Source organism: Ischnura elegans, chromosome X (assembly GCF_921293095.1).
Source record: "Ischnura elegans chromosome X, ioIscEleg1.1, whole genome shotgun sequence".
NCBI classification, from domain to species: Eukaryota; Metazoa; Arthropoda; class Insecta; order Odonata; family Coenagrionidae; genus Ischnura; species Ischnura elegans.
In genome coordinates, this window is record NC_060259.1 from 108,772,015 (window position 1) to 108,791,198 (window position 19,184).

General features: G+C 36.7%; 1 protein-coding gene across 3 annotated transcripts; it reads left to right on the forward strand.

Annotated features, from left to right (window-relative positions):
- The first annotated feature begins 10,389 nt into the window (after positions 1-10,389).
- LOC124170670 (glutaredoxin-2, mitochondrial-like) lies at positions 10,390-18,623 on the forward strand. Of its 3 annotated transcripts, XM_046549550.1 has the most exons (5): positions 10,390-10,657; positions 14,575-14,735; positions 15,271-15,382; positions 15,467-15,571; positions 16,628-18,623. In XM_046549550.1, the coding sequence occupies exons 2-5, from the start codon at positions 14,644-14,646 to the stop codon at positions 16,721-16,723; spliced, it is 405 nt and encodes a 134-aa protein (XP_046405506.1). In that variant the 5' UTR covers positions 10,390-10,657; positions 14,575-14,643; the 3' UTR covers positions 16,724-18,623. The 3 variants fall into 3 exon arrangements, with proteins under 3 accessions (XP_046405506.1, XP_046405507.1, XP_046405508.1); XM_046549551.1 differs by lacking the exon at positions 14,575-14,735 and having other exon boundaries at positions 10,396-10,657; XM_046549552.1 differs by lacking the exons at positions 10,390-10,657; positions 14,575-14,735 and adding an exon at positions 15,033-15,156.
- Positions 18,624-19,184: the final 561 nt, after the last annotated feature.

Genomic DNA, 19,184 nt, shown 5'->3' on the forward strand with positions numbered 1-19,184 from the left:
TTACCTGGAATAGGTCTACTTAATATCTCGAGAAGATCTTCCGGTTGCGTTGCAGGAGTTTAATGGTCTAGAAATGTCATTGAGTTTCCTGATAAGCAACAGTGATTTGCAATCTTCAGAGTCATTTACTCTATCGCAGAGAGGTAGAAAGTTTTGAAATTCAAGTTCTTGACATGTTTTCACTGTTTTCCTGCTGTTGGTAGAGTAACTTGACGAAGTCACTGGAAACGTTTACTCCGTCAGATATCAGTCTACGGTCAAGAAACTGATTTCTCATGTTCTCAAGGGTGTGACTAGAACCGTAGCTAAGGAATAGAGGCCGAAATGGGGTCACAAGGCGCGCAATGGAATACTGTCTTCTGAATGAACGTTGGCCATCTGTGAAAATTCCCACAAAAAATATAATTTAACTAGTTTAATAGAGGAACACGTTTTGCTCAATTCCACCCAGTTTTCTTACAATTTTACGCTGTTTCTTGCGGAAAAAATGACGTGATACTTGCCAGGACCCCCCTCCCCTCCACGTGAGATTGGGTGAGAACTGAACCGGGAATCGAGGCTGTGATCTTGGATTTCCAGGCCACTGAGCAGACTTTCTTTGATTCCCATGGCAATTGTTCCGAGGCTCATGGTACAAGATGAGAGTGGCGGATCCATGGGGAGGGGAGATGCTTAGGAGTCGTAACATACGCTATAGATAAAAATTGAAATTTTCATGTCACTACTTTGACGTAAAGCAGATAGCAAAATTTTCCGGCAAATTTACCAACTATAACGAGTCAAAATACAAATTATTTTTAACCTTATGGGGCCTATTTTAACGCTTTGGCATTGGTAAAACGATCTACTACGCCTGCATAATATAGTGTCTTTTTTATCAATGAATTAGTCTAAAACAGCCGTTTTTGAGTCTGGAAAATCCTAACTTTCAAAATCCCCGAACCCCCCTTCGGCTAGGGGGAAATTCCCCTGGTTGTGTAGTAATTCACGAAGATAGGCCCCCCACCTAGTTGGTGCAGATCTATATCCGTCACTGCTAGATTTTAAACCCTTGTGGTTCGTCAAGGATGCCAACGCGGGAAAAAAGGACTTCAATGAAGCCGCAACCCAAGACTGGAGCTAGGGCGTTGCAGGGGGGCGTGTGCCTCTGGCGAAGATTTCAGAGAGGGGAGCAGAAAATTTTGAAACATTTATTAGAAAAGTTATTTAACTTTCATAATTAAATTAGTTAGCCAAAATAATTAAAAATCATTTTTAACTAATATAAATAAAATTTCTTCACAACATACATACGGCGAGTAATTTCAACTAACGCACAATAAAAAAATGGATTACAGAGGTATTATATTTTAGGGGTGGAAGAGAGAAGGGGATCACGGGAGGAATAATGGCAAACTGATCGTTGCACCTCCGGACAAAAGTCCTAGTTATGGCCCCTTCACAACCGGTTAACCCATCATTCCCCACACTGTATGTAAGGATTTTAACTTCGGTTATTTCGCATTTTCCCATTTATTTCGGCCTAACTAAGATGAATTTTTGGAAAAAAAAATTTTCATCACATCATTTGATTTTCAAAATGCTGCGTATACGCAACGCTGGGAATACTCCGGTAAATAATTACAAAAAAGTAATTTTTAACAATTAGGTTACATCTTTTATTTTTTTATCTCGATTTGTACACTCGACATCTTCGCCGGGAGTCATCAGTATTCCTTTGGAAGATTTGCCCCATTCTGCCTTCACAGATATGCTGGGGTATGTCGTTTTTCCTAGGGTATCTCGTATGTGCACATCGATTTTTATGCCAAACGCCATCAGCCATAAAAATACAATTATATGAATGAAAATCTTGGTGGAAATGGCAAAATTAGAACTAGAGATACTTAAAAAAGTCTGTAAATCGAAGAAAATATTATTCTGAGGTAGAGACTTGTTCCGAGAATTAGAATTCAATAATGTTGCGTTAACGCAACGCTGGGGATTAATGGGTTAAGAGTCTCAGCCCTGCCCTAAAGACGCGCATGGCGGTATGACCGCAGTTCGATTCCCGGTTCAGGAGATTTTTTTCTAATGGCAATTCTTGTATATTTGGTAAGTTTTGGTTAGTGAGTAATCATTTCCATCGAAAAATGTTTTGCAATGGAGTCCAAAATCAATCGCCTTAGAACTAATTTTCTCGAGACCTCCTTAAAATAAATATCCTCGCTTTTTCTCATTCTTCATTATTTTCCCCTGCCAAACACCCTAAAGGTGGCTTGCTGGGTATTATGTAGATTTACAAGTATTAGAAAGAATTTAGAGCCTCTCTTAAGATAAAAATAACGTAATTTCATCAGTTCCGTTGCTATTTCCCGTAAGATCTCATGTAATTCATGTTCTCAAAAGAGCGCCTCTACCGGCCGAAGACTCAACTACGTGCGCTGTCCCAGCCTTTTCCCGACGTTGGACGGCCTTGTATATAACGTAGGCTACGGGAAGGGTTTTTGGCATACCTGACGCCAGCGCCACTGTGACGAATACGGCCAACGTCAAACTACTATTCTAAATACACCCTCAACTGTTTTTATTCAATGGAAATCAGCGGTAAAAGGCGATATAAATGAAGTAAAAGCGATCATATAGGTATACTGTCTATTTATAAATTATTACAGGTAAATAAAGTGCAATTTAATACTAATTATAGCGATAAATTCCAAAAAATGCAAATAGGTGACACAAAATTCGGGCATGTAAACATTTAAATCTGGGCTATTGGAAAGAGGATTACCTTCAGGCATACCTCAGTTTTCATTGTAAACATGAAAATATAAAAATATATCCTTAGAATGCAAAATATACTGAGAACTTTTGTTATTGGAGATAAGATAACCTTCAGGCATACCTCAGTTTTCATTGTAAACATGAAAATATAAAAATATATCCTTAGAATGCAAAATATACTGAGAACTTTTGTTATTGGAGATAAGGTAACCTTCAGGCATACATCAGTTCTCAATATAAACATGAATTCAAACTTATGTTGTACGAGAGAGGATAACTTTTAGGTATACCTCATTTCTCAATGTAAACATGAAAATCTATTCTTAAAATGCAAAATATAGTGGGAACGTTTGCTATTGGAGAGAGGATAACCTTCAGGCATACCTCAGTTCTCAATGTAAACATGAATATCTATCCTTAGAATGCAAAATATATGGAACTTTTGGTATTGGAGAAAGGATTAGCTTCAGTTCAATGCGTCAGTCTTTCATGTAAATATGATGACCTATCCAAGTTTTGCAAAATTTATTGAAATTTCTTTATTTTCATGGTAAAGATAACCTTATAGGCATACCTCAGACCCTCATGTTAATATGAAAACCTATTTCATACACATAACCACAAAATGCCTAAGTTTTTTAAATTCTCTTTATATTTTAGGTTGGAATAATCATCCTGGCTTTCCTCAGTCCTTCATTTAAACTTAAAAAGAACTACATACCTATGTATTGAATGCAAAAATATTGAAATGTCTTGATTTTGAGAGGTTGGGAAAACCTTCAGGCATATCAGTCTGTCATGTAACTATGAAATAATAATTGTCATTATTATCTATTTTAGAATGAAAATAATTTAGTTTAAAGTGAAATGATTCAGTTAAAACTGTTATTATTGAAGGCTTGGGTGATAACCTACCAGGCATACCTCATTCCTTTATGAAAATGTAAAAGCTTTTTTCAAATTCCTCATTCTAGAATTCAATATATTACTAACACTCTTAATACTGGAGGCAGGGATAACCTTCAGTTATACATGAGTACTTCATGTAAAAAAGGATAACCTACTTATAGTACTATATAATCATAGAATGGAAAATGTAATCACATTATCGTTAATTGAGGCTAAGATGAACCACTAAGCAAAACCACCAGCTACTCCTGAGCCCTTGATAAAAACATTCAAACCTATATGATATCCTAATTCTTATTAATTCAGAGGTAAAATATACACCCTTTATAGGTAGGCGTATGCCAAATTTACAATCTCTTCCTCCATTAATATTATATAGGTTCATTATTATTTCTATCATCCGATATTATATTACTATATATCTTTTATGGTTCATTTGTTCCCTCCCTTAGGACAAGTATCCTTCAGAGATTAATATATAGGTATACACCTTTTATGTGTATGTAGTATGCCTAATAAGTTCTCTTTTGAAAATAACTTTTATGGTGGATAATATCACTCTCTTAGTGCCTACAAGTATGCCATACAGAAATTGATATATGTACACCTATTATGTAGATGCATGGCTAAAAAGTTATCTCATACTACTATAACCTGTAATGGTCAATTCGTTCACTCCCTTAATACAAGTATGCTTCAGAGATTAATATATGCAACCATTATTTGGATGTATACCTAAAAAGTTATTTCCTCCTCCAAAAATATTTTATGTTTGATTTTTCACACCCATAATATTAAGCTTGCTACAGAGATTAATATATGACCTGTTATGTGTATGTATTCCTAGAAAGTTATCTCTCCAAATAATATATGCATTTATGGTTGAATAGTTCATTCCCTTATTTAAAGTGTGCTACAGATATAAATAAGTACACCAATTACAGATACCTAGATGTACATTAGAGTTATATCCTATAAACCATAAAATTTTATGGTTAATATTTTCACACCATAGGCGCAGGAGAAGGATAACAGAGGTGTGAATGGAAGGATTTCAATGACTCCTATATCAAGAGTTTTCAATAAATTTTCATTTTAAGGTTATGTACGTGAAATAGTTTTTCATGTTTACATGAAGGAGTGAGGTATGCCTGGAAAGTTATCCCTAATTCCAATATCAAGAGCAGTCAATTATTTTTGCATTATCAGGAGAAGTATTCATGATTAAATTATTGAATGAGGTATGCCTAAAGATTACAATGTAAGGATATATACCTATATATGGGGATAAATCACTATAACCTGAGGATATATCCCTTCCTCTTAAAGTTTTAAAGTTAATTTTTTGAAACAGAAATTTCATATTTAGGTCATATTATTGATGCTGCAGGAATTAGGAAGGATCCTTGCAAAGTGAAAGCTATAGTTAAGGCCACCAGCCCTACTATGATGTATCTGAGGTTAGATCTTTCGTTGGTACCTGCAGTCACTATGGGAAAATCGTTCCTAATTTGTCGAAAGTTTTAGGTCCATTGTATAAATTGTTGTGAAAAGGAGTAAAATATGACTGGAATGATGATTGTGAGAGAGCTTTCATTCAAGTTAAAAGAATTATTTCATCAGATGTGATATTAGTGCATTATAATCCTGATTTACCAGTAAAATTGATTTGCGATGCCAGCAGTAAGGGAATTGCTGGGGTGTTGGTGCATATTTTTGAGAATGGTGAGGAAAAACCTATAAGCTTTGTGTCAAGAGTTCTATCGCCTGCTGAAATGAATTATTCTGTAATTCACAAAGAAGCCTTAGCAATTTATTGGTCAATAAAAAAATTTTCTCAATACTTGTTGGGAAGAAAATTCATTTTGGAGACAGATCACATGCCTATGTTAGCAATATTTGGTGAACATAAAGGTATTCCACAAATGGGAGCTAATGGGTTGCAGAGGTGGGCGTTGTTTGGGTCTGGATATGAAGATACAATAAAATACGTTAAAGGCAGCAGTAATCTGGCAGATGCATTATCTCGACTACCAGTTGATGAAAATGACATAGAGGATATAGCTATAGCTAATACTCGCTATAGCGAGTATTTATTGGAGCACCGTGGGATCTCGTTATATCTAGGTTTTTGTTTGTGGTTGCTATTGACGGATTGTTATGCCAAGGAGGCTGATTTGTGTGTCATAATTTATATTCATACACAGTCGGAATTAATAATTAATAAGGAGTTGTCTCCATTACAGTAACTCAGATTTCCTGATTTACAACACTATGTAATATTTGGTTTTAAAGAAAGGCTGAGGTATTTCTGTAGGTTATCCTGTCTTCATTTACCAAAGTTCTTAATAAATTTTGCCATCTTTGAAATGATTTTAATGTTTACATTAAATACAGGTATTCCAGAAAGTTATCTATCATCCAATGACTAGAATATTGATATTAGTTGTCTATAATTTCCATGTTTACATTAAAGACAGAGGTACCCTGATAAAAATAAACTCCTCCATTGTGGGGAGGTCTACCCTCTAATGAGGGTAAGGGAAGGGTCAGATTATCCTTCCTATACCCTTCAGCAAGGGTAGACGGAGCGTATTTTAGAACATTACCGGGTAGGCATTATCCTTCCTGGAGTGTAGGAGAAAGGTAGAGGAAGGGTTGGGCTAGTCTCAATGAAGGGTAGAGGAAGGATAGGCCTACCCTTCCTCTACCCTTCAGCAAGGGGAGACAGAGCATATTTGAGAACATTATAATAATTGTTTTTTAGTTTAAGTTTTTTTTCTTTCTCCCTTCTCCTATACTCCCTACTCGGAGGAGGATCACGAGACTTTCTCTCGGAGTTCCTCCTTGAGGAGGTGAGTATTTTAAGAGGAAACCAAAACTCCCAAACCCTGCGTAATGGGACACTAGCTGGACGTCCGCTGGACATCCGAGATAGGACAGTGTGCGGACGGATGGCCAGGACAGCCGGCGGATGTCCTCTGGCTGTCCTGAAAATCCGCGGACACTGAGAGGACGCGACGGACGCGCAGCGGACGTCCTCTGGCAACGATGTGCTGTGTGGGATTGGCGGGTAGGTATTATCCTTCCTGGAGTGTAGAGGGAGGGTAGGACTAATATAAAAACTAAAAATCCATATATTAATATGAAAATTTAAAAAATCGCTAAGCAACTCAATTAAATGAATGGGGATGAGTTGTAACAGTGATTTCTAAAATTATGAGACAGAAAAAAGTTAGCCTTCATGTGGTATTAAAACCCAGGACTCACATATTGGGGGATGCTGAAGTAGTGCCTTAACGACCTCGGCTTTCAAGGTACTTATGTGCTGGAGTTTCTCAATGGGATTTATAGTACAAAATCTTTGAGAATATCTTTTGCACCTGGACCTATGTGGAAGAAAGCAGTGACTTTTTTCTACCATACCTATTTCTTTTCAGAAAATAACATCGGCATTCAAATACCGAACATCACTCCCAGGATGTCATAATGTCAGCCACACAAATAGGTTACATCCTAATAATGTGAATGAAAGCTCTTCTGAATGAGCTATTTTCACACACTTATAGAAACTGTTGAGTATATATTATTGCTTTCCTTAGGAGACTTTTAAAGATTAGTTGTGCAGCCCATCCATCTTTGCTTTCAAAGACTGCTTATGTTCTTGTATAGAACTCAATACTACTCTTTAGCTGGTGAACGTAGCTGAGGAGACATTTTCAGGCTATATTTTCCTCAGAAATAAATGCCAAGTCCCAAGGAAAGGTAGACGAAGGATATTCCTACACTTGCCATTCCATTAATTGAGTTAGAGAAAGGATTGACGGATGGCATGGGAAGGAGTTCCAAGGAATGGTAGACGAAGGAAAGCCCTACACTTCCCTTGCCCTTAATGGCATGTAGAGGAAGGGTAGACGGATGGTAAGGGAGGGAGTTCCAAGGAAGGGTGGACGAAGTATAGGCCTACCCTTCCGTAACCCATAATACATCTTGGACAAAGGATAGAGGAATGGTAAGTGAAGGAGTGCCAAGGAAGGGAGGATGAAGTATAGGCCTATCCCTTACCTTACCCTTAATGCAGTGCAGACGGATGGTAAGCGAAGGAGTTTTCAGGAGGTGTAGACGAAGGTTTGTTCTTTCCTTCCCTTACCCTCCTCAGAAAGTAGGGCGTGGTTTGTACAAGGGTAACTACCCACCATATGATGGCTACTACCATTCCTTTACCTTTCCTTTACCCATCATGGAGGAGTTTATTTTTATCAGGGTATGCCTGACGGTTATCCCTACTCCAATAATTATAATTGTACATAAATTGTCCATTCTTAGGATAGTTTTTCACATTTATATTAATGGCTAAGCTTTTCCAGAAAGTTATCTATCAACCAAAAGCTAGAATTTTTATATTAACTGTCCAGAGTTAGTCATGTTTACAGTAGAGACTAAGGTATGCCTGAAAGTTATCCCTACTACAATAATTATAATTTTAGATAAATTGTCCATTCTTAGGATAGTTTTTCACATTTATATTAATGGCTAAGGTTATCCCTACTCCGATAACAACTATTTTACATAAATTGTCCAATATTAGGATAGTTTTGCGCATTAATATTAAAGACTTAGGTATTACGGAAAGTAATTATCAACCAAAAGTTAAAATTTTGATGTTAAATGTCCATAATTTGTCATGTTTACACTAGAGACCGAGGTATGCCTGAAAGTTATCCCTACTCCGATAACAACTATTTTACATAAATTGTCCATTCTTAGGATAGTTTTTCACATTTATATTAATGGCTAAGCTTTTCCAGAAAGTTATCTATCAACCAAAAGCTAGAATTTTTATAGTAATTGTCCATATTTTGTCTTATTTACACTAGAGACCGAGGTATGCCTGACGGTTACCCGTACTACAATAATTATAATTTTACATAAATTGTCCATTCTTAGGATTGTTTTTCACATTTATATTAATGGCTAAGCTTTTCCAGAAAGTTATCTTTCAACCAAAAGCTAGAATTTTTATAGTAATTGTGCATAGTTAGTCATGTTTACAGTAGAGACAGAGGTATGCCTGAAAGTTATCCCTACTCCGATAACAACTATTTTACATAAATTGTCCAATATTAGGATAGTTTTGCGCATTTATATTAAAGACTTAGGTATTACGGAAAGTAATTATCAACCAAAAGTTAAATTTTGATGTTAAATGTCCATAATTTGTCATGTTTACACTAGAGACCGAGGTATGCCTGAAAGTTATCCCTACTCCGATAACAACTATTTTACATAAATTGTCCATTATTAGGATAGTTTTGCACATTTACGTGAAAGACTGTAATATATCTGAAGGTTATATTTCGTCCGATAACTGGAATTTTGATATTTATTGTGCATTGTTTGTCGTGTTTGCATTACAGACAGAGGTATGCCCGATGGTTATCCCGTCTTCAACGCCTAAGTTATTAATAGATTTCGCAATATATGAATTGATTTTCATGTTCAAATTAGAGACTGAAGTATGCCTAAAGGTTATCCGTACGCTAACAATTATAATTTTTTCTTAAATTGTCCATTATTAGGATTGCATTACAGGTATGCATTGAAGACTGCGGTATTCCTTTAAGGTTATCCTTCCTATGTTTCGGCTTTTAATGAGTAGGACTTCAAAATGTGTGCGATAATTCTATATTTTCTTTTATAAAATTAAAAACATGTACGTCCCACGGTTTTTAATCATTCCTTTCTATCTTTTACGGCATCATACTTGTACAGCATTTCATTTTGAATATGTTTGGCGCCCGCCGCCATTTTCTGTGACGTAGGTATGCCTGTGAGGTTATCTCTTCCTCCATTCGGAACGACTCGCAATGGTGGGTCGGAAGACCGGCGAGGGCGAAGCCTTTCCAGAACAAAGCCACTTTTCTGCATCTAATCCCGTTGTATCCTGAATCGTTGATCGCACCGATAACTGGGGAACTTACACACTGTTGAGGAACCCACTTTGACGTCCATGACGACGAAATTACCAAAGTTACGGCAAAAACTAGAACACACCGAAAAACACACATTCTCACACCGGCGGCCATCTTGACGGTGAACTTACAGGGTCAACGGTTGAATTTTCGTCAATAAAAGTGTTATTTTCGGGTTTCTCTGGTCCATAAACCTATGAATTGACATCTTGGTCCATGAAATTCAGACTTTTTTCTATCTCGACCTTTGTAAACATTTAATCCCCATAAGGCAAATTCAAATTTGTGGTTTGGACCCACATTGTGAGGTCAAAAGGTCAAAATTGTAAAATATTGCTTACACTCAAAAACACCTAGGACCTTTCCCCATAAGTGTGCCAATTTTCATGAATATTCCTCGATGCAAAGTTACTAAAATAACATTCTTAATCAATGTATTAATACGATCACTTCTCGCTTCATCTTGATTTATTTAGCTTTTTGCGCACAGTCAAGGCTATAAGATACCTTAGTTCATCTTAAAAATATATTTTTTTACTGTATAATCATTTTGCGTGCCCAATATCTTCACTTTTCAGCGACTTTGCAGCGTAGCTATGAGCGTTAAAATATCTCAAGCGCGAATACGGAATATCGTCTGCATTCCCAACCGTGACGTCACGCTCCCTCATCCCACTCACTTCCCCGCCGTGCGATGTTGGCCACAGCGTTCCGCCCGAACGGCAGGTCTACTTCTATGGTCTAAGACAATATTCCATAAAAAACGTGTCTCGAATTCCGTAAGGGACGTGACAGGAAGAATCCGTTGAACCGCATTCACGGCACTCACGGTCGTTGCCGTTATTACTCATACCGTATTGAACTCGTCGCAGACTGAATACTGCAAGGCACGTTGGAGTTGGACTTTTCACGAAGATATAAATTTTTGTCTTACCAGGCGAAAGGGAAAGCAGCGTTGGCGTATAATCGTTACCTGATCAAGTCCTACTTTCCCGTGACATTTTTTGATCGAGGTGAGTCATTCTTAGTCGTTCAAGGTTTTTATTTACTTCCTTAAATTAAATAAATGTGGAGCTCAGTGAGAGAGCAATTTCATGACTCGTGGGGTAGGATGAAGGAATTATGTGTTAAATTTCTGCACGGGGTTAAGCGTCGTGCGTGTGGTTAATTTTATCACCGGTTCTCAAACGAGCCCTATCGAACGATTTAAACCTCAGATTTTGACTCACTCGAGATTTCAGACGAGGAAATAGATCGATACCGACATACAATGGCTCTCAACTGCTAACATACAAACATTTAAGTATGTGCATCATAAATTCTCGATGAATACAATTTTATGACTTAATGAATGCGTTGGTTTGAGAATAGTATTGTCACTTATGGCTGTGCTCGAGAAAAGCGATAGTTGCAACTTTCTGTAAGCGGCCCATTTCTCGAATCCTGATATGATTTTTGAGTTCATCTAACCTCCTTCATCCAAAGTGTTGGAAATGCTCTATTTTTGAGAATTTGATAACAAGTACAGTTCCACAATTTATGGTCTGTCAGTATGGCTCTCCATTTATTTTTTACAAGGAGCGAAGACCGAAACATCAAAGGGTTGTCATAAATGATTGGACGATGGTGTAAGAACACAAAACGAATCAATCATCAATCAATGGCATTAAAAAGCATTCCCCGGTCTGCATGAACAAGCACATGTTCGAGGATCTCTTCTTCCTTATCCTTGCTCAATCCCCTATGGCGCCCTGGATTCTTTGAATGGCGACACTTCACCTTACTGTTAATTGTCTTATGTGGAATATTATACTTCAGGGCTGCTTTTCCAGTGCTCATTTCATTATTAATCGCTGTATTGACAGCAAGTTGCAGCGTAGTGTTGTCATAATTTTGATACCTGCGAACTTCCAACTTGGTATTGAAGCGTCTTGGCATCTGAAAGTTCTATAAAACGAATATGAAAAACGCACCCTTAGGAAAAAGTTTACTAAAATTTGAGAAATAACACTATTGTCAGTTGGCAAAGGTGTCCCATTTCCTCCAAGCTTCCTGGTGCAACATTGCCAAGTTACATTATTAAACCTAAGTACAACATACATTTTACCATTTAAAGCGATTCTGAAAGTAAATTATATGCTCTATTGAATGGTAATAGAAGTTCTTACTTACGTTTGAGAAAATGGGCACGGCGAGACACTTAAATAGCCTACCAAAGTATTCAGTTTGGCGCGACGAAAACAAAACACTAATAAAGACCTGAAAAAAACTCATAAGACTACAAGTGTGTTGAAAGGATATCACTCGATATCTTTTCTGTGTGATAAAAACATAGGTCCTTTCTTGGATGATTAGGGAACTTAGTAGGACACCAAAGATAATATTTTTCAAAACCCGGCAAAGTTGTCCAAGTTTACGGTATTTTACAATATCCACCATCTTTCGGTGAATCAATTCTAATTCAACACAGCCACATAAGCCCAATAATGGCTTAGTTCTAGAGTCCTTGTCTTCAACAACCACAAAATTCAGTACGTGATCTTTTCCACTCTTTAATACCTTACACTCCAAGTCAATCACGCCAAGTGGCTTCACTTTATGACCATAAAATGATTCTAATATTAATGACGTGGGTTTCCACCTTCATCAAATTATCACTTTCACAATGTGTCAGTATTCTGTAAGGCAGAACATTCACTTGAGCACCGGTATCTAGTTTAAATTTGACGTTTACTTCATTAAGATTAATAATCTCAGACCAGACATTCAAATCATCTGTACTTAAACTGCACACAACACTTTCAATTACAAAATCATTAAGATCGTGTTCAACACTTACGTCTTGGGAAGATAAGTCAACTGATTTTACTTTAATACAGTTCTAAATTTACATGCAATTGCAAAATGATTTTGCTTTCCTCAATTATTGCAAATTTTACCTAATGCTCGACATTTTCCTTTTTTATGCTTATAATTGCACTTTTTACACAAATAGACATTTACTGCTGTCTTAGGTAAATACTTATACTCAGTATGCCTCACTGAATCCTTCAGTTCTTTAGCTCTCGTCCCCTTCCTGCTGACTGTATCCACGTGTTTGGTTTTTGGCAGGCTCTCAGCCTGGTGTTTCCCCATCTCAGCTGCCTTGCACATCTCGATGCTCTTATCCAGAGATAGTTCCAGTATCTGCAGAAGTCTCTCCTGAACAGCCAAATTATTTATTCGGAGAACAATTTGGTCTCTCAGAACGCTATCAGTCTGATTGCGGTACTCACAGGTTTTGACTAACTTTTTCAAATCAGTGACAAAGAAGTCAAAGGGCTCACCTTCGTGCTGTTTGTGCTTGTTAAACAGAAATCATTCAACTACCACGTTCTTTCTAGGATTTGTGTATTTTTCGAATTTATGGAGTACTTTATCGTAATCTGACGTATCTTCTTCTTGCAGATTACACATATTAAAGAGCTCAACTCTGTCCTCACCAATTACATTCAGTAAAATGGCAGTCTTAACTTCCTTCGGTTTCGTTTTCGGTCCGGCAGCTAATATATATATCTCCAAGTTCCGCTTAAACTTCCGGAAATTATCACTCACTTTGCTCATTAAGACTAACGGATTAGGAGGTCTCGCTTGCTGCATCCTCGAAACTTTCTTTTTCACTTAACTTTGAACATGTCGTCTGACTACGTTCTATCGAGCACATGGCCCTAGTCAAGCACTACTGTGCACTACCGGCTGCGCCATGTCATGTTCTTACTAATATTTATTCAACAGTAAGCATATGAATACTGGGAGCTGTAGACAGCACTTAAAACAATTGACACACCCAAAGCACAATATCATGACACGAACTTAACACAAAAATATTATTGCAATGAGAGTTTGTAGCTGATGGCTTTCATTAACTTCTAGTGTATTTATTTTTTTGCTGAAAACTTAAATGTATGTTTGGCATTTTACCTCCTTATTTTATTTATATTGCATTCTTCTAGGCAAAAGTCATGGATATATGTATATCTCAATGTTTTTATAATCTATTACATATTATCATCATTGATTATTGTCGTTTCCTTCAGTGATTTTTAACTGCGTATGTGCAAGTACCTAGGTTTTAATCTTGTTTTCTCAATCATTTATGCTAATTGTTTTTTTAAAATATGAAATGATATAATCAATTTTCAAATAATGACTGTCATATAGTGAGATATGCTGTCCTTAAGACAGTTTTTTATTGATCTATGGCCCCCAACCACTAATGTGCAAGCACCTATTTAGCACTCTTGTATTGAATGTTCTGGTTGATAGTTTTTTGCATGGGAGAATTAATTACCAGCATGTTTTTCAATGGGCTGTACTTGAAAGCAGTAAGTTTGTTGAGATCGATTTTAGTTGTTCTAACATGTATGGTATATAACTTAGACTATTGTTAAATGTTGCATACTTAGCTGTTTCAGTGCCAAATTGTGCCAACCAAATAACCTTTTAGGCATTGAAATGTACAAAACATGATTTTGTCTCTACTCTGAGCAAGTAATCATTTTGACCTCATGAAGAAGTAGTGTGGACTCAATTGGCTTCTTCAGGATACAATTAATTGGTGGTGGCACACTTGCGGAAGCTTGTCTTGACCTAGTGAAGCTGAGTTAAGAAAAAATTGTGAAGATAGTGAAATTGAATGTACAAGATAGATTTTACTAATGAAACTTTAATAATTTTGGAAGGATTACATATTTAATTACTTTAATACTATGTAATACACCAGTGAAAAGAAATAGTAGTAACTGTTATCATTTATTTACATGAGAACTTAATAGAGAAGCTCACATCTTTTTATTTCCTTCCATAGGGCAGCAAGCCTAGGCTATGGCAGCCTAGTGTGCCTATACAAGTTGGATCATTATTTGTTTGTTGGTGGACTTAAATTTTTCAGAGTTGTGTTTGGCAGACTTTGTCAACTAGTAATGCTCCTCGGGGGTATCTGAACACTTTGCATCCTTCAATGGCTGGCATTGTATGTGCTCTAAATGTGGTAAAAATTTTCCAGCCCATTAGAGGCAAGATACGCACTCCATCATGGAGAAAACAGAGCAGGTAAATTGATATAAATGGAAGTATTGCTGGTAATGAGAGATATGTTAGTTTTTGAGCAATTGTGTCCATCCTGATTGCATGTCTGCTGATGTCAATAAATTTGAAAAATCTTCGCAGTTGTGACAATTGTGTGGTCTTCCAGTAGGGTTTATGAATATCTGATGATTGAGGCATTTTAAATGCTTCTAAAGAGAGGTGGCCACTGAAAGGATTGGCCACTAGGGATGAGTGGTAATCAGCTTCAGTGGTTCATGGCTGTGACATGTCATTCTAAGCATATCTTTGCATTCACTTTAGTTCCAAAGGACACTGATCTAGTGAGAGAATTGATTTTTTGAGTGTTCATCAAAAAAGTCACCAAGTGACCGTGCATATCATTTTTGTTTGAGATCCCCCCCAGGAGTATCTTTACTATCGGCAAGTGCGTATAAATTTATTTCAAGCAAACTTTCTTAGATAACCACTCAGGTTAATATCGAGTCAATGAGTTTTTCCAAATGTCTGATTATTTCCATATTAATCTCTTTTTTTGTAGCATTACCATGGGTGATGAAGATGTTAAAAAATTTGTTGAAGAGAAGATTAAAGGGGATAAAGTAGTTCTCTTCTCGAAATCCACCTGCCCGTACTGTGTTCAAGCAAAGAAGGTATTTATAAATCTGGGATTTATAACTGGAATTACTAAATACGCCATTATAAATCTTAATATCATGTTATTTTTATTTTGGTAGCTCTTCGAGTCCCTGGGTTACACATACACTGCAATCGAACTGGATAAAATGCCAAATGGACCTTCAATTCAGGATTACTTGGGCCAGAAAACTGGAGCTCGTACGGTAAAGACATGTGATGTGCATTGACATCATTGTAACAAAGGGTGATTTATGAAGATTTTCATTGCAATTTGTATAAGATTGGTAAGTCATCATCAAAGTGACTTTATCAATTGTGGAGAAAGTTACAAGTTTTTCTTTGTGAATGACGTGGTGTTGGTGAATGCATTTGCATCTCTCATTCATTCGATATATGCTTATCAGACTTACAATCCATGCCTGCCTTATCATCTTGCTACGTATTCAATTTAATCCTCGGAAATATTTTTCAGTCATTCCAATTGGGAACTGCTGTAATATTTGTTAAATGGCAGCAAATTGATTTACTTTCAATGGCGTATTTCTGAGAGGATTTTTTGAGCTCGATCGTGTGCATATTGAATCAAAATTGGAAGCTATAACATGGTGGAAGGGCTCCATAATAGCAGTGAAGAGATGTTGTGACTTGCACAGTTTATTTGACTCAGAATGACCAGTTTTGACTGTCATGCCAGCGTCAGGTACATTGAAAAATATGGAGCTGACAGGTTTCTGTATGATGCTATGGGAGTTGGGGGCTGAGGTTGGCTGAGCAAGGAGGGTTGAGGGATGTGGGGAATGTGGTTGTAGCTAGGAGAGAGGGTGGGAGGGGTGGAGTTTTTGGGAGGATGATGGGTATTAAGGGGGATGGGTTAGGAAAGGTTATGTCATGGAGGTGGTGGTTTCCTTGTAAACTCCTGAATTTTGTGGGCATCCACCCTCCTTCCTGTTATGATAAAATGCATTTAAAAATTTGCTGCTCATACTTCCCTCAGTGCCCCCATCTCCAAAAGGGGGCCAAGGCTGATAAATCATCCTTATTCTTCCAGCATACCTCGTGTTCTTATAATCTTATTCAGTCATACAACAGAAACCACAAGAATTGAGTAATGAAGGTCATATGCTGACAATTTTTTTCTCCTATGTAAACTGATTATGAAATTCCGTTAATGTAATGAAAATATCATTTTGAGATGGGAAAAGCATTTCTTTTTGATTTTTAGTGACCAGTGTGAATAATAATTTTCAATCATTTTGCAGGTCCCTAGAGTGTTCATCAAAGGAAAGTGCATTGGTGGTGCATCAGACACGAAGCAGCTGCATGATGAAGGGCGCCTGCTTGCTTTACTGGAATGAAAGGCTGGCTGTGGTAGGAAGGATGAATTTACAGAGGTCTGCTAAGTGAGGTGGACTGTTTGAAATAAATATGTGTCATTGAAATTATGGTTTTCAAATCTGAATTATTTACCTTGTTGCTAGTTTTTTTCATGATTTTTAAGTAGCTTTCAATATTAATTATCCTTTGGAATCATAATGCTTCTTGAGAAACTTAAAAGGAATTATTGTTTATTCTGTGCTTTGCACTTGTCTTTCTGTCTAGAGTTGTCACTTCAGTCCCATATCTCATTTGTGCCGCATAAAGTTTCATTACTTGCAAGGGATATATTTTATTTCCATTTTTCAATTATTTGTGGTGGTCACAATTGTAGTTTGTATGCAATTTTGGTTGTTAAACTTTAATTGTGTTATATTTATTAATGTGCCTTAAACTTATTTAAAAAGTAATAATACCAGCTACATCTATGGATGAGTCAGCCTAAATAATAATGCTTCACCATTTGGTGCCGTCAGGCTTGTAATTTTCAAGGCCTTGGCATAGGCATATCTCGACTGTAATTGACTCGAGAGTTCCCATGAGATTAATAAAGTTAAGCTATACATGTCCTGGAAAGGGTTGTAACAAGTTGCTGTGCATTTTTTTTGTATTGCTCTTGTTCTGTTCAGAATATGAATTGCAGGTTAAATTATGGATTCAGGCATTGGATCAGTCTTACAACCATGGATGGCTCCTTATTTAGCTTTTGCGCCTCAAGGCTGGTTTGCATGGAGCACGTAACTGCACATGCTAGAACTGCATTAATTTCTCATTATGGCGTGCATTTGTGCGAGTGCACAAATGAAATTCGAACGGGCTATTTTGCCATCTCACGCCCATGCCTTCTTGCATTCGTTGCATTCGCAGTGACACTGTGCCATGTAGACTGTGCCTTTGTACACATGGTAGATTGTGCTTTACATGCCCATTGTAAAATTGCCTTTATTCTGAGTAACAATGTTATGTAATATGCGAGTTTGATCTCAAAACTTCTCACCAAACATTAACCAAGGTGTCATGGATCAGCTTCGGAGTTGATCGATAATACCTTATGCTAGAATTTTTTAACAGTCTAGTGTTTGTTATATGAGATCAGTTGTAATTTTTTTCCCTTGTATCTTTGATTTTATAGGAATTGGAATGGTTGACTATTGGAAATAATTGTGTTGCTTTACTTGTGATTGTCAGAGTGGGATTGTAAACTAATATGTACTCTCTGTGCCTGAGGATGTGTGTAATGTTAAAAGGGCCTTCAACCATTGTTCTGTGAGTGGGTTGATTTATTCACCCTTGTAGGATGTGCAAAAACTGTCAATGTTGGCTGATGCATCAGCCAAAAATTTTCAAAATAATAATTATTTAATTTTTATTTATTCCTTTATAAAAATAAAACTCAACCCAAATAATGCATTATTTTTTTTAGACCATAAAATTACTCCAGAATTAGAAGGTAGATGTATTCAATAAAATTAAGTAATCAAGTTATAGAATTTATCATAAATCTGATGCCTTGCTAAATTCCTGAATACATTAGTCACACATTGCACTGAAAATGGGCGAAAGGCAAAGGAAAGTGAAAGGCATAACCCACACTTATCTGTGAATATGAAGTGGTACTGTAATTTTTAGTACTTATTTCTGATATTTTTAGCAGTTTTTAGTTAGGGTTGACTCATTCCAAAATCCATTTCTATAGAATAAGTAGACCTTTTATTAAATTGGTTAATGGTCTGTACCATGAAAAGCTGCTTAAAATTTTTTAAACTATTTGTGAAATTTTCTGGAACAATAGGTGGATTATATTTGATCATAGTTCCTGTATTTCTCATAACCTGGTAATAAATACTTCTGAGCTTCTTGAGAGGCTGAGAAAAAAATGAATCGGTCTCTTTGATTACATGTATACTCTATAATTGCTGTCAATGGTAAGTATGAGTTCATTGGTTTTTTGAGGAGTTCACAGCAGTGTCCATTGAACATTGACAATATGTAGCATGCTGTATGTGTTGAGCAATTTTTGCAAGTTTTCTAGTTGGAAGACATGTCTGCATTTTGAGGATCCAGTACTTGTGTCCTTTGTGATCCAGTACTTATATAAGTGTTAGCCATGAGTTGGTAAAATGGAAAATTTGTTTAGTAATGCACAATGAAGGTAGAGGTGATGAAATGGATGAAGCTTTTAGTTGGATGAGACAGGAATTGGATCTACAATCTTAGTTGTCAATAGGATAGTTTCCTTCATCAAAGAAAACGAAAGGCATTGATTGCGATTCGTTACCCACCATTAGTGTATACATAATATACAAATTATTTGGTTTTAGAAATACCGGTTTAGACAAATGTTAATGGTCAATTTTAACTGCACTTGAAAAAGGCCAGATTGGTGCCCATGCGATGCCACTCCACGTGATGTCACAGCGACCTAGTTTCTATATGAGTAGA

Coding starts and splice junctions, on each gene's coding strand:
- LOC124170670 (XM_046549550.1), top strand. CDS start 14,644: ATGGCTGGCATTGTATGTGCTCTAAATGTGGTAAAAATTTTCCAGCCC. Junction 14,736..15,270: donor TCATGGAGAAAACAGAGCAG/GTAAATTGATAT, acceptor CTTTTTTTGTAG/CATTACCATGGGTGATGAAG. Junction 15,383..15,466: donor ACTGTGTTCAAGCAAAGAAG/GTATTTATAAAT, acceptor TTATTTTGGTAG/CTCTTCGAGTCCCTGGGTTA.